Source organism: Parus major, chromosome 3 (genome assembly GCF_001522545.3).
Source record: "Parus major isolate Abel chromosome 3, Parus_major1.1, whole genome shotgun sequence".
In the NCBI taxonomy this organism is placed as follows: Eukaryota; Metazoa; Chordata; class Aves; order Passeriformes; family Paridae; genus Parus; species Parus major.
The window spans coordinates 44,913,187-44,935,992 of NC_031770.1; the positions used below are offsets into that span (position 1 = coordinate 44,913,187).

The 22,806-nt window shown below is 35.5% G+C and overlaps 1 protein-coding gene across 6 annotated transcripts in view; it reads left to right on the forward strand.

Annotated features, from left to right (window-relative positions):
- The window catches only part of RYR2 (ryanodine receptor 2), a 378,942-nt gene that overhangs the window by 181,035 nt on the left and 175,101 nt on the right, over window positions 1–22,806 (forward strand). For all 6 annotated transcript variants that reach the window (XM_019006059.2, XM_019006061.2, XM_015621997.3 and 3 more), the window contains 8 exons: window positions 2,369–2,525; window positions 8,534–8,698; window positions 9,762–9,883; window positions 11,746–11,929; window positions 12,610–12,745; window positions 15,482–15,577; window positions 21,726–21,844; window positions 22,306–22,439. In XM_019006059.2, coding sequence (XP_018861604.1) covers window positions 2,369–2,525; window positions 8,534–8,698; window positions 9,762–9,883; window positions 11,746–11,929; window positions 12,610–12,745; window positions 15,482–15,577; window positions 21,726–21,844; window positions 22,306–22,439 — 1,113 coding nt within the window. The remainder of the gene's footprint in view (window positions 1–2,368; window positions 2,526–8,533; window positions 8,699–9,761; window positions 9,884–11,745; window positions 11,930–12,609; window positions 12,746–15,481; window positions 15,578–21,725; window positions 21,845–22,305; window positions 22,440–22,806) is intronic.

A 22,806-nucleotide genomic window follows, 5' to 3' on the forward strand; every position in this document is an offset into this window, starting at 1 on the left:
AAAATGGACCTTGAGATGGTGACAACAAAAATGAAATTGTGAAAGGATCTCTGGCTTTTTGTTTTCCCCATGGCATTTACTTCCCTAATAAGCAGTTCTGGAGCAACATGGGGATCCAAGTAATGATAGGTTTCTGTTATGGCCATCATATATACCACTTTGACAGGCATTGCATACAAACTTTTGAAGGGTAAACATTTGAACATATATAACGAAAGAAATGGTAAGAACTGTCAAAACAATTATTACAAAGGGAATGGTAATCTTTCTTTTTAGAAAATAGGATTTTCCACCAGGAAAAAAAGAACCAAATAAAATCCCAGAAATAGCACTATGTCCTACACTTCCCTCACCAACCTATTTTCCTGTATGATATTCTAATTGCTATATACATTCAGTGCTGAATTGCAGTCTATTAATATTCATGCTAATGCTTCAATTTGTAGCTTTGTGTATGCATGCTTGAAGTTCTCAGTCAGTTGTACACATTCCAGATTGACTGCAGATATAATGCTGTGTGAATTTTACATGTTTCTAAAAGGAACAATTATTGTTTCAACTCTGTTCCGTAGTGGAGAACTCTCATAAAAAATTGCCAGGGCAGTCTAGACGAACAGATGCCCTTGGGATGCCCTGCCACAGGACATCAAATACTATTTCTCAGCATTACTTTCTTTCCCAAAAGGTGGCAGAGTTCATGCTCTCACATTGCAAAAAATATTTTTTGTAGTGAGAAATGGCTTCACATGATACTTCCTGCTCAAAAGGGTTTTTTTGTGTAAGTGAACAACAATTGCTATTTTTCCTATCCTGCAGGCATGAACTAGAAGCATGGCTCAATTACGCTACTTTTTTTTTTTTTTTTTCACTGATGGTCTGTAGCTAGTGGGACCAAAAGAAAATTGAATCAGACAAGAGAAAAGGCAGCTCCCCAGCATGACCTGTAATATAAAAGGTGTAGAACTGATGTATTTTACCAGACTCAGCAACACAATAGCTCAGATTCATGACCTGACATTTTACTGACTAGAGAAATAGAAGTTATGCTAGAGCACTGGACTCAGATGTCCTTTTGTGGAGTATATGGACTTTTCTGTGCAGAAGACAGAAAAAGATAAATGTGTTTCTAAGATATAAAGATTCCATATTTCCTTCTACCCCAAAGCTCCCTCAACTTAAACAGAAGAGACTCTAGATTTCCAAAGAAAATAGTTGAGGGTGAAAACCATTTTATTCTTCTGTTCTCTTTAAAATCAATAACTAAAAAGGTTTAAAAGTTTAATCACTGAAGTTTAATGCATCCTGTTACAAAACAGAAGCATTTTAAAAACTGTGCTTTGAAAATGTTTGCCAAATTAGTTTTGCTTACTTTGCGCCCAGTATGGCCAGCTCTAAAGAAGATGCATTTAAACAAGTGGGTATTGGTGTTAAGTGTTCTAACCTGACATCTGTGTGTCAGGGAAAATGAAAATGACTTTAACTTAAACCTGTGTAAGTACTAACTTAAGGGATTTTCTGACTTCCATGTGGATACATACAAAACCATAATACATATACAAAATAAATCCATGATTTCCTCTCCAAAATGCAGCATTCACATACATCTGAATTGCAAACTTTTGCAGATATATGACTGAAGAAAATTCTGTGAAAACCAGGAAAATACGCTAGTTGTGACAGTTTTCCAGTCTGGAAAGCCTTGGTGAAGTACATTCTCCTTAGTAACCCCTCCACAAGTTTATCTTCAGGAATTAAACAGGAAGGGCAGCAGGGCTGAATTTTCAGCTTAGGCCAAGAAACTGGAAACCTGTGACCTGTACTTCAAGTTGAGTAATATTTGGGGAACTTATCTAAGTTTTTCCTTTCTTCCTTCTATAGGATATGAAGAATCTGGGACATTTTTTGCTTAATGAATGTTCGTATTTATTTTAGGAAATTTTCTTTTTTAAGTTTTAGGCATTTTTCCACAACATTTAAAGTGCGCTTAAAATCTGCTGACTGCAGAAAGATCTTTGGGAGAGTGAAGAATGGCAGCTGCTGGTAGATGAAATGTTGGAGAGGGAACTGGCAGATCTAAACTCTTTGTGTACAGCATAAGCCTCCTTTTCTGTAGGCGGTCTGTACCTTCTCTCAAGAGGAATTCAGTCTGAACAAAGGCAGCTGGTGCAAAGGAAGACCTTAAGATTATTTATTAGAATGGTTTTGTAGGGGATAACCACAAAGTAGCCACTTCCTTGCTGATACTCCAACATGTGAATTTTATATTTTTTAGCAACTAGTTGGCAATATATTTTACTTTAAAATATTATTGCCAGTAGCTAAAAAATATTTTTTTTTTTAATAAAGGTTTTTTTATGGACTCTCTTAGGTGGAGTGGCAGCCACATTAGATGGGGACAGCCATTCAGACTAAGACATATAACAACAGGAAAATATTTAAGTCTCCTGGATGACAAGAGCCTACTTCTTACAGACAAAGAGAAGGCAGATGTAAAATCTACAGCGTTCTGTTTTCGGTCTTCTAAGGTATGGAATCAGTGCAGCATTAATATTACTAGTAATAATTCCAGTCTCTTAAGAAAGCAAGATTTAGGTACTTTTTGTTTGTTGTGATTGCATTAATTATTGGAGCCTTCTACTTTTCACTGATCAAAAAAATTCCAAACTGCAGTATAACCAATAACTAGAAAACTTCTTCTATCATATTTTCCTTATGTATTGCTACTTGGCTCTCTATTTCTTTTTTTCCTTGTTAATTTGTTGCTTTTTTGTTGTTTCATTGGTTGGGTTGAGGGTTTTTTGTACAGCTTTCTCACTTTTTGAGCAGTATACTCATTTCTGATTTGTTTTTCTGGTTAACGTCTCTGCTGCTTCACTGTTTGTATCTGTTGTCTGACACAGGAAAAATTTATAATAACGTGTTTCTGAAATTACACTGGAAATTCAGGATTTCTCTCCGCAGTCTAATCTGCTGTAGTCTAATCTGAAGTTACCAGAGTTTGACTTTTCATTTTGACAGCTTCAGTAAGCATTTTGAGCTTAAATCAGTACTTTCATAGTGAGTAAACAGTTAAGAATAATACAGTGATAAATTCTTAAATTTATTTATTTCTCAGAACATGAAGCATTTTGTCTGAAAATTTTCCAACAGTAATTTTATTGTTGTAAAAAACTGTCTTCTAAGATACAAAGCAACGGTAAACAGAATTACTTATTAACTTCCCTGTACCATTTTATTTATATATACACATTAATTATTTGCCTGCTTGGGAAGATAAGAAAATATATCCAAAAGCAGGTATATAGACTTTATCACCTTGATAACAAAGACTGCAGTTCCAGGGATGGTTTTGAGAGTCAGGCAATCTTTTTTGAAACCAATTAGGAAAGTCAAAGAAATGCTTAAATATTTTAGGACAATGCAGTGCAACCGTATTGGGGATTTCCTGTAGCAGCTAGTGTAGACTTCAGCCTTTGAAAACTAGAAGGATAGAATAATTCACTCACTGATTTTCAAAATGGGTTGTCAGCAGGGATTGCTCCAAAAAGGGTTGTGTGCTCAGCTGTTACATGCTTTATTTAGTGAAAAAAGTACTCAAAGTCAAGAATTTTTAGCAATAAGGAATGTCTCTTGTTGATATGGATAAGATGGTTTGTCTCTATTTTCTCTGTAGCATATGCACTTGTATTTTGGAGACTAGGTGATGCTGTATTTGAAGTTTCTTCTTTTTATTCTTTTTTGCCAGCCTGAATTTGGAAGTCTCATTTGAAATTATTTTGAGGTTTTATATTTTGAAATGGCTTTGTTCTGCCATGCTCAAAATGAAAGGTTAACATTTATTTTGTTTTTAGTGGCCAAACCTATCCTGTGCTGAACCAGAGACAAAAGGCAGGTAGAAACTTACTATGGTAATCAATTCCTGAAGGATTGAGAGAATTTGAAGAGGGTAATATAAGCTAATCTGCACATGACAAATATAATCTTCTGCTGTTTAAATATGGATTTTCAAGGAAATTGGAAGTGTGGAGGATCATATTTGATGTAAATGTTGTGGAAATCAACAACCATTTTAATGAAATACATACTTGGAGGGAATTGTAAAAATACCACAGGGGAGGAGGAGCATATGGTTGGCTGAGGATGAATCAAGTCTGGGTGCAATTGTGTGTTATTTGCTCTAGGATGACACTGCTGGAGCAAGGAACTTGGACCAGATGAGCCCCTGTGGTACTTTCCAACCTGACCTATTCTGTGATTCAGTCTCCTCCTTTGGACTTACAGGAGTGTCGTGTTTCACTTTATTAGGATACTGGCATTAAAAATTTTGAGGTGCCTTCCCTCCCTGGGACAGAGTATTAAAGTAAAAATTTCAAATTGTAGGAGTTCTAGAAAGGCTTCTTTAGAGAAGGTATGCAGATTAAGGGTCTCTTTTCCTCTGACTATGTTTGAACAAACCATCTAAACTTTCACTTATGCTGTTGCATGTACTCAGCACCCCAAAAATTTATTAATGTATAAGAAGGAGCCCCTAATCTTTTTTACTGAGTACAGAGCATTAATACCTGTGTTTACCTTAATAATTCCAAGTAGCTATGTCTTTCTAATAGAAATTTCATCCCTTTTTTGCCACAATCATAATTCTTCCTTGCAATAGCTGAAAAGAAGTGAAGCTCCCACTTGTTGTACAATATTAAGTTAGCTTTAAATAGACAAGATCAAACAAGGGAGAGGAAGGTGTTAAAGGATCAGTTCCTTCAAGCATGTGAGTGGATAATAACTTCAATTTCTATATGAAAAGAGGCTTTCATGTTTAATGAGATAGTGCTGAAAATGTATCCCGTACAAACCTGAAGATCCACATGCAAATATAAAAGCATAACATTTATTTTTTTACACACTGTTATTTGCAAGGGCTCAACAACTTAAATATATTAGCTTTCCAGTACTTCATTTAAAAAATAGCAGTGAAGAAAACCAGAAAGCGAAAGGGTTTTATTTTTTTGTTTGTTTGTTCTGGGTTTTTTTTTGTAAAATCTTGAAACTATCACAAAGTTTTGCCAAATAGTTCTCAGAAGATTCGGGTTTTCTGAGGACCTAACAGTCACTTCATTTTTTTTTCTGATAACAAGCCTTTTTTCCTCTGGTTATCATATATTACCTTAATAATTATCATTAAAGGCAAAGTATATTAGCCTCTCAAGGACCTGATATTTGGAAAATTATTTTTTTCTGTTTTTTCTCTCTAGTAGTTCTGCTTCATTCAGCACAGGACTTCCACAGATATCTTCAATTTATTTCCCAAACATACCGCTCTTTTAATAAGCTTGTGTTTGGAGAAATCACATTTTGTGGATTTTTTTTTTTTCTCTTCCATTTACTCAATATTGATTTTTTTTGATAAAGAACATTGTTTTTATATCACTATTCCACTGAAATAAGGTGATTTTACCAATTCAGAAATGTTGGTACATTCTGTACCAAGTCTGCTTTTCCTGCCCAGAGTCTTTTCCAGTGGACAGAAATACATCAATTTTAATAAAATTTTATGTCTTGTATTTTTACATCTTCAGCTTTTTCTTTATTCTTTTTTTCTTCTAAAATTTTATGGAAATTATATTAATGTTGCTTTAAAAACAGCCATAAATTAGCTTCGTACAGTTGGTGAGGTCTTAAAATATCAGTCCTGAAAGTGCCACAGAGAGTGTGGGTTAGGTCAGATGACAAGAGAAAAGTGGAAAGGACAAGCCTTAATCAAGGCAGTCCATTTTGGAATGTATAAGGAGTTAAACAGAAACATTAGACTGAAATAATGGTTAAAGTGAGGCCTCACAGAATAATCTTTCAACATTAGAACGAAACCATTTTAAAAGATTTTGTTCATTTAGCACACAACAAAAGTGGGAAGATTGGCTTGTGTTCTTGTGTGCGTGGAATAAACACAGTTTATAGAGAACAGCCTTCTGGAGAAAATCTGGACTATTGTTCAGTAAGCCTGTTCATTTCCAATAAATTCTTGTTTTTCATTACTGAGATGGTTTAGAGACTGCTGCAAAACCCACTTGTTGCTCTTTGGTCCAGTGTAATAAATGAAGATTTTTGATCCTTGTTCATGCAGGCTTGGTCATCTGAGAATGGGTCTAGATTGCAAATAAAACTGAAGGTTTTCTTTGTAAAAATGCTGTAAGAAGAATCAGCAGATGGTTCAGTAACGACAGGTTACATATGTGGTAGGAGTGTGGCTGGAAACTTGCACCATGTAATGTCTGTGCCAGTGCACCATTATTAATTATTGACATGGTGATTTCTGATATTTTTCAGATCTTCATTTTCACAGATGAACTATTATACAGTAGATAATGACATAGATTCATTATATGTACTTTCTCAACTACCTGCTGTTTATTGATATGAACTGAGCACTCCATTCAAATCTTCCCCTTTTTAAAGAATTTGCGGTTCCTGTTAATTCCCACAAAAAGCTCAATGTCTTGAAACTCTCAAATGAATGGTGTAATGCCTGCTGCCCCCACACCATTCTTTAGTTCTCTGTTTCTCTCCTACATTTGACACTGTAATATCTTTCCTGGCTGTTATATTTATTTTACAGGACAGAGCTCATTTTAATGGGATTGATTTAAATCTGAGCTTTAAACATACATACAGTATGTTTATTGCACACTGTTAGTGTACTTACATCTGTGAGAACAGAGATCTTGTTTGACAAATTGTTGGCACTGCAGTTTTTATGCCAAGTAAATTTAGTTCTAATTGGGATGAACATTTTGGTATCAAACCACTTCATTTTCTGTTACAGCCAGTACATTTTTTAACAAGGAATGAAAAAATACTCATCTTATTTACAGTGCTTTACGAGAAAATTTGTGAATTCTTCTATTCACATCCAAAGAAATTAATTGTGAGACCTGAAAAAAAGAAAATCTTACAATGTAGAAGCACAGTATGTGTTCACAGTATCTTCTAGTTATAAGAGAATTAAAAAAACTGGAGCTTGAAATCAGAATCTAATTTATTTTTCCTCGTATCTTCATTTGTTTGCCATGTCATATTATAAGTAGCTTTTCAATTTTTAGGTGTTACTACATTTGGGTTATTTGTGTTAGCTTTTCAAAGAATTGAATACAACATTTAGAGAAATTATATGAACAAAATAATATGTTAATAAGGAAATAAAGGCACACAATAACTCTAATTGGCATCAGATAATTAATAAATCAGTTATTACTATGTATCAGTGGACAAGTTTTTAATAATTTCAGCACGTAAGAAGCACTCGAAGTCATTAACTAGGTAGTGAAATTAACTGTTTCTGTATCCAGAAACAATCAGAAAACAAGCTGAATTCATGAATGCATGTGTATCTGAAAATTTAATGTTAATGGAAGGAATCAGAAGAATTTCACCTCCATTCTGCTGATTTTTTTTTTCAATGCTTCAAAATGCATTCATGATTTTAGACTGAAAATATAGTTACAGGACATTTCCCTTTACTCAAAAATGCTTTTAAAAAAAACTTTGCTAAGTTAAGAGATTATTGTCTGTTCAAACCCCAGTCTTTCTCAACTTTTGCTGTGAAACTGTCTTCCCACATTGTCGGGGCACGTGTGTATGAAGTAATCATTTTTCTAATCTTTCTTGATTGTAGAGAGTTAGAACAAGTAGTCATTTTTGTCTCACTGTTTGTAACATTACTCTGAGTAGCAGCAGGAAGATGCTTGTCATCTCCTGCTGATCAGGAGAAGCCTGGAATGCTGAAGCTGTACTTGGTTAAGGCATTGGTCAGTTGAAACATATATTTTTGGAGGGATTAAATGGATGATCTGCCATGAGGCAGGATGCATGAGCTGTCTGTCCACACAAGTCTGCTCAGAAGTAGCTTCTGCTAAAGAGAAGTGGGTGTTGGGGAAATGCCTCAAATTAGAGCCACAAATTCTAGTACTGTTTGGGATACTTCATTTCTTCTTCTGAAACAACTTCTGCCTCTGCAGGACGCCAGCTGGAATGACGTGCTGTCCTGCCATTAATAGCTCACAGGCCAATCATGCAGAAATGGATTGCTTTTTCAGGAAGTTCTGAGCCCATTGTTGGGCAGTGACAGGTTAAAGGCCATCTCTCAGTGATTGTTGGATGGAACTCATCTTTTCCTGGCTGGATAAAAAACACAAATGCTCAAGAAAAATCTTGTGGAAGTTAATGCCTGGTTCAGCTAGGGGAGTTATTGTATCTGGGGTTGTTTGGTAAACTCTTTATGTTTCAATAATCACAGTTATGATCCTAGTTCTTTCCTATGCAGGTGACATGAATACACCCAGCTTCAAGTGTACCAGGCTAGGTTTTTGCATGGATGGGATTTCTCTTTAACTGAAAGTTACACTTTCCCATTTTTTTAGTAATATTTTTAAAGAAAGACCTCAAATATTCTTTTAGGTCCTGTTCTGGATAATTTCCTAATATTTGTTTTTACAAATATTAACACACTGATTATTGTTCGTGTATACATTGTTTTCTTTATCAGGAAAAGTTGGACATAGGTACAAGAAAAGAGGTGGATGGAATGGGAGCACCTGAAATAAAGTATGGGGATTCAATCTGCTTCATACAGCACGTAGATACAGGCTTATGGCTCACGTACCAGTCTGCTGATGCAAAGTCTGTAAGGATGGGCTCTCTGCAGCGAAAGGTAAGACTGTAAATAGGAAAGCATTCCATTCACTCACAGTCTGATATGGTGGGTGAGGGCTGGGGGGTGGGAAATGAAGGGAGCTATATGAACAGCTATATTTTGAATTTCAAATATTTTAAGCATGCTTGCCAAATGAAAGAGTGGGTCTTTTTCAGTCACATATTGAAAAGTTAAGTGGTGTACTGAATTCTCAAACTGAAAGCCAGAAAAATTGCATGTGTTAGCCTGCAGACATTAAGTCACAAGCATTGATAAATCTGGATATATTTGATTTCGAACTAAAATATTAGTAACAACTTACAGAATATGCTAAGATTCATTTCTTCAATGTGGTTGGGATTGAGGAGGCTTTTAGTTTAAAGTATTTTTTTTTCCACATTATAAGTGTATTACCTTTTGGGCTGGAATGTTCAGATCTTGAGTCCTGAGAGATTTCTTTATTTATAGAATAATCACAGCCAAGCTGCATGCTAGCTCAGCATCATAAAGTAGGGAAAAGATTCTTTTGCAACTTAACACTGTAGTGTTTTCCATGACTATTTTAGAATACACAGAACTACAGTTAGGGCAGAGGTTTAAAATATTTAAAATTTAAAATATTATTTTTAATAAATTGTAAAATTTAAAATATTTATGTGAATTGGATTGAATGCCTTCAGAGCCATGAGAACTAGATATGAAAAAATGTAAGTTACTGGAAATGTCTCAAAGCATAGTCTGAAAAGGCCAGTAACAAGTTTAGAAATGAGGACCAATAATAAATAACAGGTTATGACCTTGTCTGCTTTAGGGATTTACTGCTGCATAAGGGAACTGTTTTTAATATTGATGAAAACAAATAACTAATAAAAACCCCTCATATTTTATTTATTTTATTTTTATTTAAATAAAGTATGTTGTTTACAAAAGCTGTGGCTTTGAGATTATTATGGCACTAAACATACTGGCTCAGTAAAGGTGTGTCCTTGGACATGGGAAACTAAACCATGGAATTATGAGTTTTCAGACTTCTCATTTAATGTCTCATTTTGCAGTGACTGCTTCTTTCCTTTATTTTCAGGCAATAATGCACCATGAAGGGCACATGGATGATGGTTTAACACTGTCTAGATCTCAGAATGAAGAATCTCGTACAGCACGTGTCATCCGTAGTACAGTCTTCCTTTTCAACAGGTTCATAAGGTGTGCTGTTAAAATGATCTTTTTATCACTTTATCCTTCAGTGAAAAAAGGATCAATGCTTCTCAGACTGGGCTTGATGTTAATTCTTTGTGTTATCAGCAGATAAGAACCTCAGCAGATACTGGTCAATTTTTTTCTCTGTCTTCTAACATAAATTTATTGCTCAATCTTGATTTAAATACAGAAACATACTGAAAATGCAAACAAACCATGAAAGAGATTTTTCCTTGCTGAAATTTGCCGTAAGTCATGTGGTGCATAAATTATCTTTTTCTTTTCTAAGTATGGTTTTTAAAGGTGATCTTCCTTGAAAAACCTGGAAGAGTGAGATAACTGTATAACTGTAGATCTGTAAAAATCACAAATATACTGAAGAAATCCATAGTATCAAGAACAAGTTTTCTTCGAAATTACATTTGCTTTCTAACTCACATTACATTTTATTTATGTGTTCCCTTTTAATGCTATTTGTTTCTTTAGTGTTATGTTGTGTTTTATAGTAATTAGCCACTTTAAAATCCTGTCTGATGCATGCAATTTGCATTTATCTCCCTATTCCTAAATAATGCTGGTAAAATGCTAATTCTCAAATGCTTGTTATTTTAGTAATTGATGAAAAGTCCTTACATCAGTGTAGCTTCCATTAGAAAAAGAATGATATGCAGTAAGGCTGTATGGAATGATAAGAGTTTCATAGGAACTCATTTGTTACAAGAAGAAAACAGTGTAGGAGATGGTGACCTGAAGCAACCATGTCCTAAATAAGGGCACAGACAAAGGCACAGACATGTCAATATGTTTAAAAACATATAACAAGGTACTTAAAAAAACCAGGACAAGATCACCCATCAGGAGAATTGTCTACAGTGTGACATTTGAAATACAAAAGAAATGTAAGCCCTAGGTCACTTTGTAAATAATACACCTTCACAGAACCTTCTAAGAATGCCATAAAAGATAAAGACAGAGGCAATTTAATGATAAGGTTTCACAAATCAAGGTATTGCTAAATTATAGTGGAGATTTTTTGTGGTATGCACAGGGAGTCCAAGGCAGTGTTTAGCAGTTTAGTTTTGTCAGGATGTTACTTCAAAAAAAAAAAAAGCTGAATTGAAGAGGATGAAAATTATTCTTTTAACTGTATGCTCCAGTTCTTCCTCATGCAGTCAGTAGAAAAACTGTGCTTTGGATAACATGCTCACAATAAAATTGAGCTTTAAAGATAACTTTTGTAGCTATCCTTTTGAAACTTTGCATTACGTGCAAAGGGATTCAGCTGAGCAAGGGGCAGGTGCAACAGTCAGCCCTTTACTCCTGAGAGAGAATGATCATAGATTTCAGCAAGACCAAGCTTGAATTTGGTATCAGGGAAACAAAAGAGCTAATGAAGTGCTGAGACAGTGTGTAGAAGTTTTTCATCTTTCCACACTGAAAAGGGCTTAAGAATAGGTTGGAGATGTGTTTGAGAGCCTCCATGGACAATCTGGACCTTCCTCACCACCACAGGACTGGTCTCTTTAACTTGTGTCCATTCCAGTTTCATGGTGCTTTGTACCAGTTTACAATAACTTCATCTTCTGCTCTGCCTCTGAAACTGCTACATCCATAGGTAGGATATTAAAATGTGTTTTTTGGATTTGAAAAAAACTTAGCAGAAATAACATTTTTCATGTTTTCAGGTTTTGTTTGGGAAGGGAGGGTTAGGTTGTTAAATGGAGAATGGGCGGATATGAAGAATTTTTGATAAGCTGCTGTCAGAAAATGAGCTTTGATGCCCAGTTTTTCCTTATAAATAAATAAAGAGTTTGAATGGTAAAGGAAATTCATTTTCAATTCTCAGAAGACTTTCCATCTTCTTGCAGGGGCCTTGATTCCCTCAGCAAGAAAGTGAAGTCTTCCACCATCGATCTGCCTATCGAGTCAGTCAGTCTGAGCCTTCAGGACTTGATTGGCTACTTTCACCCCCCTGATGAACATTTGGAGCATGAAAACAAACAAAACAGGCTAAGAGCTCTGAAGAATCGCCAGAACCTCTTCCAAGAAGAGGTACTTCTTTCAGTTTTACTCCTGATTTTCCACTACGTTGTCTGCAAGTATTCTTTCACAGTATCTGTACTGTTGATGTCTAATATGGATTATGCTTGTAGTAGTTTTTTGTTAATCTTATAAGAGCCAAAATATTTGCTACATTCGTAATCTCTCTAGATCTGCTGTTTTTCCTGCATATTTGAAGAAATACATTTACAACCTTACTTCTTTTTCCTTCTATAATAAAATTAGATGGCCTGGAACTATACCCATTATTTTCTGCTTACATGTGAATTAATTTTTTCTGTTACAATCTCTTGATGTAGAAGGATATTTTAGTTTACTAACCATTCTTTACACATTTTGATTAATATTATATGTTATTTCTCCAGTAATAATAGTTGCCTGTACTTTGTCAGATGCCCAAATGTCCTCCAGAATAAAATCTTGCCTAAAATTTTGTTATTAATACTGTATATTTTTGTTTTAATTTGACCATCCTAAATGTAAGATGTTTACTACCTCCATCAAGGAAAGTTTTTTTATTGGCAATACTTGATGACTTCACGCATATATTCTTCTGTTTGGCATATCCTATCCTTCATGTTTTGTTTTCTTAGATTTCTGAAAATATTTCTTGTTTGCATATAAAAATATTGGTTTTTTTCCTCTGATGATATGAGCTTCTTTATTTTTAGGGTATGATCAACCTTGTTCTTGAATGTATTGATCGCTTGAATGTATACAGCAGTGCAGCTCACTTTGCAGATGTAGCTGGGAAGGAAGCTGGAGAAGCATGGAAATCTATTCTGAATTCTTTGTATGAATTACTAGGTAAGGCATATTATGGAATTCTTGGGTAATTTTAGCTCAAAATAGTAAAGAATAAAGAAGTACATATCTGTTGTAGTACAGAAGAAGTTCCACTATGTAGAAGCTTAGAATAATTTAATGAATTTAATAAATCTAGCAAGATTTTTGCATTTGAAGCTTTTTTATGTATTAATAATCAATTAAAGAAGTTATATCAGGAATTATAAACATTTAAAAGTATCCAGACTAGGTCCAAAGAGTAAATGTGTCCATGAAATCAAATGACGACCCTTTCGGATATGGATGGTAGATGACGGAGTATAAAATTCTGTGGTCCTGTGGTTCGTAGATGTAGGGTAGAGTTGAATTTTTTTTTGTTACAGTTGAGTTTATCTCTTGTTGCATTAAGCACAGTGCAGACTGGAGGAAGTAATGGCTTGATTTCCAATTGGCAAAGCTAGAAAATTCGTTCTGAAGAGTCTGCTTGTTTTGTACAAAGTATTGCTTCCATAGACTTGCAGCGATGAGAACAGCACACAAGCTTTTGTTGACTTCCCAGTCTCTGTGCCCCACCTGCCCTCTGATGTTACTTCTCTAACTGCATTATCTTCTGGCAGCTAATGCTTAGGAAGCCTGGCTTTGATGTGGCTATGATAAATTTGTACATTGCTCTGTTCTGAATAATGCTGGATCTGTACAGTAATTACATGGATGACAAATGGATATTGCTTGCTCAGTCTTGCTTAAGCAAAACAGTACTTTGTTTTTTTGAGTCTGCACATAAATAAAAGTAAACTGTGATGCCAGAATTCATGTCTTTTGTCATGTCATTGACGTTGTGTTGTATTTCACTGTGATGAGAATGAAGGCATTTATAGATGCTGAGGCTGGATACTACCACATATAAAAATCATATAATCTTAGAATGCTTTGTGTTACAAGAGACCACTAAAGATTATCTAGTCCAGCCACCCTGATTGCAAAAAGGAACTTCCTTATATTCAATCTAAGTCTACTGTCTTTCAATCTGAAATAATTGACATATATCTACTAAACATTTCTCCAGTACAAATACATACCTTTATTGTGAACTTTTACTAGACCCTTTTGCATTACAGAAGAATGGGGAGGAGTATATGCAGTGATGTGATGTTAATGACTGACTGACCACATCATGGTCTTGATTTCTTTAAAACTGAATGCTTGTCTTGTTCAGAGTAGTAGACAATAACAAAAGCAACTGTAAGATGCTATTTTTTGTTTTCAGTTTTAAGAGTCAAAGTGCCTCATTTAATGCACAGCTTTAACCAATGAATATTAACCTTTCAGAAACTTGTGCTGAGCAGCATTTATGAAACCATCTGTGTCTCATTACTGTTAATGAAGTTAAATTTAGTGATGTGTTAAGCTCTGAACTGTTACTGCTTTCATTTTATGTTCCTGCCTGAAGCACAGTGAGATTGTGTGGCTTTTCTACAACCAATAAAAAGGTCACTGTCAGAAACAGGTGTTCCTTGCTTCTAGTCTGTATGTTTTAACAAGAAGTTCCCTCTCTTATGATACCCAAGTATTTTTAAATAACTATGGTCACAATTAATCTAAGGTGTAAGACTTAAGGGTACACATTTTTTTTTGTATTATATAATATAGCAAGAAAAAGGGTTTTGTTTTGCTATGAAGGTTTGATTTTCCTCATCAGAAAACTGGTGAGGAAACTGCCAGGTTACACAACTGTCAATGCTCCAATATTGTTCTTCTTCTTTGCAGATAGTTTCATGCCATATTTATGTTGTAAGTCTCTAAGTTTAACCTTTATAAATAAAGCAGAAAAACATAGTTGCAGTATAATACAGTGAGTTTGTGCAACAACAAAACAGATTTTTAAGAGGCTGTTGCCTCTTAGCAGGACCAACAGTCTCTGCTGGTGGAAATAATTCCACTTTGAAATGATTTGTTGGCAGCACTGGGAAACAATCTCATGAAAGCCAGTTCATGCTGTTCCACACACCAAACAGAAATCTTTGTGCCTCAGTCCTCTCTTGGAGCAGAGCAGATGCTTCTCTGAGAAGTAGTGTGTATGCACATACCTGCAGATGCACGTAATCCAGGACAGGGCAAGCTTGTGGGTGCCTGCAGTGTTCAGGGAGATTTCAGTTCAGTTGTACCCACCAAGTCAGTGCATGATTCAGTCTACTTCAATCCTCAGCTTAAAGCATGAGGGTGAAACAGAGTCAAAGCAGTTACTTCCTCCCTACAACCTTGTCAAAATTATAGCAAACAATTCTCAGACACCCATCTTGTTTTACTTCCTATTACTCTTGAACAGATCTATTGTAACAATAGAAAATAATTCGCATTCATCGCCTATGTTGTTGGCTTCAACCTCTGCTTTTGCAACATTTTCTGTCAATACAAGAATACTGTTTTCCAGCAACTTGTTTCTATAGTAGCAGCTGACTTCTGTGGTGTAAGTAAAGGCTTTTTCCTGTAGAGCATTGTGTAGGGATTACTGAGATGATTGCAGGGCCAAAACAATTCAAATTCCCTAAAGGTCAATTTGATACCAAAGGTATTTATTATGCTGAATTCTAACTATCACTTATATTAGTTAAATTTTAATCTAGAACATCAATAATTAAAGGTTAAGACTCTTATCTATTTTACTGGATCCTTTCTGACAAGACAGGAATTATTTAAATTTAAATGCACTTGTAACTGTGATTTAGTTTCTCTTGCTTGCTCTCTTTTTCCCAATAGCCGCTCTGATTCGAGGAAATCGTAAAAACTGTGCTCAGTTTTCTGGATCTCTTGATTGGCTGATCAGCAGATTAGAAAGACTGGAAGCCTCTTCTGGTATGCTCTTTTGCATTTCAACTTCTTTATTTGACCAGTTCTAAATTCTTTAAAGTTGGTGATATACTTGTTCAGCCTAATTATAATAGAGTTCTTATTATGAGAGAGTAAATTATGTTAATAAAGTGAGATTTATATTTGTGATATTTTTTACATACTGGTTTCAGTTGTACTTCTACTTTAAGTTCTGGCAGTCTTGCCTTTTTCTTTACCAATCAGATGTAGTGTTACCTTTTAATTCAGACAAACAATGCATTTGATAAAATAGGTGCTCAACAGTGTAAGTTGTATTAAGCTGTTTTCTGATTCTAGTATCTTCCCTTTTCTTTGTAAGTCTGCATGCTTTTCAGGATTTGCAACAAAATAAATATAACAAAAGTCATATGGAATGGATATAATTTATTCTGCCTGACAGTATTTACCTATGTAAAATATATACATTTCCTTTTGAATCACCTCTTTTGCTCCTGAGGTGTAAATTTGTATCTAAAGTTAACAAGAATGTTTTTCAGTAGCAGTTGATACTATTTTGCTTTAAATATAGTACTTTTTTACAATTTGTTTGGAAGATGGCCTCTTGAGAGCCGTTTAAGACTGCTTTTTTGTAATGCTACAGTAAGTTCAAAGGGCAGGATGATTTATAGTCAAGCCAATGAAAAATATAGTTACAATAACAGTGTAATACCTCTCCAGTTACATATTTGTAACTTATTCCCATCATCTTCTTGGTTTAGTGTCATGTGTTATTCCATTAACTGAAAAGAACATAATGATTGATTAAAGAGTTTTCCTCGGGAACTGAAATTGAATTCTCCATATGATTCTTTCCATTCCTCAATAATATATCTCCCACAGATTCATTATGTGCTCAGGAGTCTTGGAAATATAAAGGCCAGGAAGGATGTACGTCCCCCCATTGCAAAAGTTCTTTGTTTTATATTAGACTGGTAGACATTTGGGGAAAAAAAAAAAAAGTCACAGGCATAGCACAGCCTTTTACAGTGGCATTAATAAATGAGAAATAACCTCATATTGCTGATTATTCCATGTAGTTCCAGAAGTTGTCTCAGTGCAGGACACCATTTGGCATATATTAATAAATTTCCTACCTTGGTTGTATTCAATAGATCAGCAGCAGCTGTGAGAACAGATGTGTCCTGTAGTAAATGAGGTGTTTGTGTTCCCCTCAGCTTTGTCATTAAACATTCATGGGCATTTTGTTTATTTGCCATAAATCTGTTCCTGAGATGAACTGACGGACAACATGGGAAAATATTGTCAAATGTCAGTGGCAGGAGTGTTCTCCTTCTCAGAGCTGAGGGTAAACTGGCACAGCATTCACTGGCTGATTGACAAGATCTGTGGTGGTTGGCAGCATTGTAAAAAGCAGTTACACACTGATGCTTCTCCTCTTGCAGGTTTTTCCCTCTGTCAACTTTTGGGGCAGGCAGAGAGTTCAAAAGTCAGTTATGCTTGGGGCTGAGACTGGTATAGAGACTTCGAAGCATTTTCGTACCTGAGCCCCTCCAGACAGCAATGTTTTATGGAAGTACTTTTGCAGAGTTTTGTTTTGTGTTTTAGTTGCAGATCTATGGCCTTAGGGCAGGAGACCTGTTTTACGGCAGGGTTACTTCCTACTCTGGCATGCACCTGATCTGTTTCAGGCTGGTATGTTTATGCTCTGAATGCTTGAGCAGCTCAAGAGTTGAGGCAACAGGAACATAGGAATCTTTGCCTGTATCACTACTTCATTTCTCAGCTGGTGACTCGGATGGCTGCTTACAGCACGGGTGTCTAGTTAGAGGTTTGCAGATCATCCTGCCATTGCAGCCGGCACACTCGGGTTGGTGATCCTAACTAAACTGATGTCATAATTGAAGGTAATTTGTGTTGGTTCACATTATTATTTGGGGGACCTCCTCTGTAGATGCTGTGATCTCCTTGCTCTATTGAGCATTTGAGTAACTGAATTTAAACTGAAACAAGCATTTGAAAAATGTCAAAATCATAAGTGAAATTATTTTTCCACTATGCTCTTAGGTATGACAGCATTAATTTAAGGAGAATGATCTCGCAATTATATATTTGATGGGATTTGATTACAACCTGCTTATTTTCAATGTATATCACAAGATCTTAATGGTAAAACTGTTTCCTAAAAGACCTAATTTTACCTCTGAAACTCTCAGGGTATGAGCTTTTAGAAATAATGCAAAACTTTTCTCTTAACCTTTGGAGGTTCAAGATGAAATTTCTTATGACAGCTCTAAAAATGCTGTGTTACATGGTTTCTGTTATCTACGTATGTATCTTTAAAATTTAATCTCAAACCAGTAAGATTTGAAAATTTAAAACTTAATTGTTTATGATAGCATAGTGAGGTATGAGATGCATTTTGTAAACTGCAGAGTGTTCTGACACTAGTTGCTCTGGGTAGTGAACCTCCTGACATGCTGCAAGAGCTCTGAATGTACTAATATTTGCAATACTCATTCGTTCTGAGTTTTTTGCTAGGAACTAGGCCACTTGTACTCCATCCCTGTGTGTATTGGTAACATATCTTCCACGTTGCCTCCAAAACTGATTTTATAATAAGGACTTTTTCTGGTTTTGAGAGAGTCAGTTATAAAATATGCTAATTTGGCTGTGCTTTAGTTATCTTGAGAGGCACAGTAGGTTTAGCTTTTAGTATGTAAATGTAATTTTGTGATTTTATGTGGGATGCTTGCTTGCCAGATTTGAAGCTTTATTTGGCTTGATGGGCTGAGGATAGTCACTGTTTCAATTTATAGTGGTAGATCTTCAATAGGGAGAAATATTGGCTTATATTAAACCTTTATACTAAGAATACTTGGTTACATATATTCACATAAAAGATTTTTTTTTTCTAAGGTAGTGTTTATGAGGAAAAAATACGTTCTGTCAATCACACCAACATTAAGTTCACCTTCAATGTTAAAGTTGCCAGTTACATCTCATGCATGTGTTTTCTTGAATGTATTGCAATAAAGATTTGATGCTACCAACTATTATCTATAAAATTCCTGTTTTCACTTTTTTTTCCTTGTCCTAGAACTAAAAGTGTTACGAAAATAGAACAAGGCATTAAATGCATAAACAGCAACTGTGAATTGATTGTACAAATTAGAAACTGATTCATTTCCCAAGCTTCACTGAAGCAAAAGAAGGAAAATTATTATCTGTCCAAGTAGAAATATGTCCGACAGTAGACCATTTTAGAAGTGAGATATCACAGAGCTGCCATGCAAATGCTTCAGCTGTCTCTTCACTCCATAAATTAAGATTAGATTAGTCTTTCACTCTGAAATATACTCCAGATGGAATTAACTAGCCCTACTATAATTTTAAAGGCATTAAAAAATAGGTAAAAAAATAGAATGCAGCAAGTTAGTAATTTAGTGTTGAGGAATACATTCAGTGCAGTTTGCAGCCTGGAGTTGAGCTGCTGGTTGAGCTCTGGATGAGATGAGGAGCCTTGAACTGCTGAGCTTTAGCAAAGCAAAGGTCCCAGGAACCTTTGACCCAGGTAGGTGACACTCAGAGACATGGCAAGAGTCAAAGACTCCCGGATTTCCTCAGGCTTAGACAGTAAGGATATAAAAGCCCAGGTGCCCATAGGCTCACAGACTGTTCTGAGTTGAAAGGTGCCTAAAAGGATCACTGAGTCCAACTCTTAAGTAAATGGTCTGTATAGAGATTGAACCCACAGACCTGGCGTTACTAGCACCATGCTCTGAGCAGCTGAATTGAGGATCTGTGCTCAGCAGGACCCAGCTTGAGTTGTTATTTTGTTAGTCATGCACCACAAAGAAATTATTTTAAGCATTGGGATATCTGAGACTCTGCTATGAGAAACTTAGGGTTGAGCTAGCAAGGAAACCTGTTCTGACTGTGCAAGTGTGGGGTGTTGGTCTAAAGGGGCCATGGTCTGAGCTCAGACAGTGCAAGAGTGATGGCCTAGTTCCTAGCAGGAAACCCAGAGCAAATGAGTATTGCCAATATTACTGCATTCAGAGTTCTTGCTGCATGTCAGGAGGTTCACTACCCAGAGCAACTAGTGTCGGAACAGAGTGGCTCCTGAATGGTTGAACAGGGAAGTTTCTTTAACACAAATATCCCCCAAGTAAAGGTTTTTGGAACCACCAAGTAATACCAGATTTTGAGGTTTTTTTTTTAAGTGAATGCATTTTATTCTTGTATTCCACAGTATGGCATTAGAGGAGTCAACACATTGTCCTGAAAATAAATGCTTTCTTTCATCTGTTAGTCATTAAGAAAATTTTCACTCTCCTTACCATGAACTCTGCATATCATACTGTTTAATTGTATTAGATTCAAATGCTTACTGCTTTACTGTCTTGAGCAACTTCAATGAAATTGGAACAAGTCTAGTTGTCTTTAATGCACACAATCTAAAAGTAATCAGTCTGAACAGACGCAGTTCACTCATTTGCCATATTTTTCTAAAACACAGGGAACAAAACTTGTCTGGTAATCAGCATTAAGATGCTATAGTAATTCAAGAAGGTGCTGGGGCAGCAGGATCTAATTGATAATATGCATTTATTATTGAATGTTTGCTCTTCAAAATATTTTTAATTATGTTATTGAAAATGTTAAGACAACAAAATGAACCCTGTACTATTTTAAGACAAGAGGTTATGACTCTACCGATAGAAAATTCCAAGGATATGGTTACCACATTTATTTGTTGTCATTTAATACTGGATTACTATTTATATTGATAAAGTGTGCTTCAGTGCTACAGTGAGAGGTAGCGAATGTCAGTTACCATGTTTTGAGTGTAATGAATTTTGGGCATTCTCAGATCACTGGGACACACAGAATTGTTGATCTTGTTCTACATTACCCCTCTAGATTAAGGAACTTTTTGTAACACTTTTTTAACCTCCCTAGGTACTTATCCCATGATCAGTGGCCCTTGACCTTGTCTAGTTGGCAGGCTGGGTGGACTGTACTACTGCTATGTTGCTACAGAACATCTGCTCTTTTAGCTGACTCTCCTGACTCTTAGATTTCCATCCTTTTTAGCAATATTGTTACTGTCAGTATTCATAGAATCAGAATGGTGGAATAATGGAAGTGCACATCTATTGCAACACAGATCATACCACTGCCAAATTCAGGTTTAGTATGTTCTTTTATTTATAGTTAGGGCTTCTTGAGCTTAAACCTTCAGGGCTATAGAGTCACTTTGGGAGTTCACCTCTAGCTCATTATCTACCCTCATTTTCTGTTTACATATGCATGATTTTGTCTACAAAAATATTAAGCAACAAGTTGTATTTGAAACCTGTTTACTGGATGAGTCAAATTATCACTGTATCTGTTTCCTTCCACCTTTTCTACATTCCAGTCCTTGAGTAATCCCTACTCTTTATTAGTGATGACAGCTTGTGTCCCTCAGACCTCTGGAAAAAAACATTAAATGGTATGGGGATAAATGGTGGTGGTGCTGTAGGTTATCTGTAGTGGCTGATGTTCTCTTCCTCACTAGGATCAAAGACAGGCCAGAGTACTCTCACTGAGACAGAACCATCAGACAAAACCACTACTTTTCCTCCATCAAGGGGAGTTTGTGGTGCTACAATTTCCTTGAATGGAAAGGGCATGGCAAAGAGCAGAAGACTCATGCTATGGATTTTGCTTTACAAGGATTAAGCTGAGTGTTTGGAGACGTGGCTTGAATAAAGGGCTGAACACAGAACAATGAGAGCTGTACATTGCTAATAGGAATTTAATATCTCCAGATTTAAGGCTGCTTCTTAGCTTTCCCTCAGCCCCTTTGATTTTTTGTATTGAGACCACAACTGTAGCAGCTGATAATGATGAACTACATGTACAATATTTCTCTTTCCCAAAGTGGGTGTTGATTTGGTCCAGTACACATGGGAGATTGTTTTATTTCCCCATTGCAGAGAAACACTTCAAGGCTAATGATGCTTCATGGTAATGACTGCTGCTTTATTTGGTTTGTTTGTCATACAGAATGATTTTTGAAACTATTTCATGTTCATGAGCAACAGATTAGGAACTATTATCTATATGTATTATGACTTTATATGCACTGCGATGAGGTAATTCTTTTTTTTCCGCCCCCCCCCAGGAATTCTAGAGGTTTTACATTGTGTGTTGGTAGAAAGCCCAGAAGCACTGAACATTATTAAGGAAGGACATATTAAATCAATCATCTGCCTTTTGGACAAACATGGAAGAAACCATAAGGTAGGTAAAGACTAAACAAGTATATGTAGATGAACAAAGCAAGCTCATTCTTCTGTGTGGAAGTTAATTTCAAATACCTTAATACTATTTCAATGAGGAATAAACTGTTTATTTAATTATATTTATTTGTTTGTTTATTTATTATTTATTTAATGCTGTTTTAATGAGGAATAAACTTATCCTAAAATGTATATGAGTAGTTGGAAGAAGCAAAGAGAAATAAGAGAAATACCTTCTTTTTATCAAAGACATTGATACATAACAATTTGTGAGGGAAGTAGGAAGAATGTTTTCATGTTAGGAGAATTTCAGAATTGTTCTAAAATAAAACCACTGTGTTGGATGAATTATATACCATTACATGTCTTCCAGTAACAAGGTATAGAGCATTACATTGCCTGAAGTAATTACCCATTATAATGAAAAAGTATTTAAGATTAAAAGATTTTTTTTCTTTCCAGGTTTTGGATGTTTTGTGTTCTCTCTGTGTTTGTCATGGAGTAGCTGTGCGGTCCAATCAACATCTAATTTGTGATAATCTTCTGCCAGGAAGAGATCTGCTCTTACAGACACGCCTTGTCAACCATGTGAGCAGGTACAAAGAAAAAGAAAAAGAAATACCATATCTATGAACAAAGCGAAAAAAAACGACTTGGACTTAAAAGAAATAGTCACTGCAGAAAATCTCTTCGACTTCCAAAAGTTTTGTTATGATATTTTATCCTTAAAAGGATTTTAAATTCTTTTTGCCATAGTGCTTAAATTTGAAATGTGGGTCAGAGAGAGCTGTCACAAGGTGTAGCTACCCTAAACCATTCTAAGTCTGCAAAGCTGTAGTTACTTCTAAAGATTATGGTCTAGATCTAGCTGTGCATTCAAGTATTGTCAGCTGGTGTCCTGTGATTGCCTTTATATTTATGATCTTGTGAGGATTTCCTAGTCACCTTTGGTCAAAATTAAGA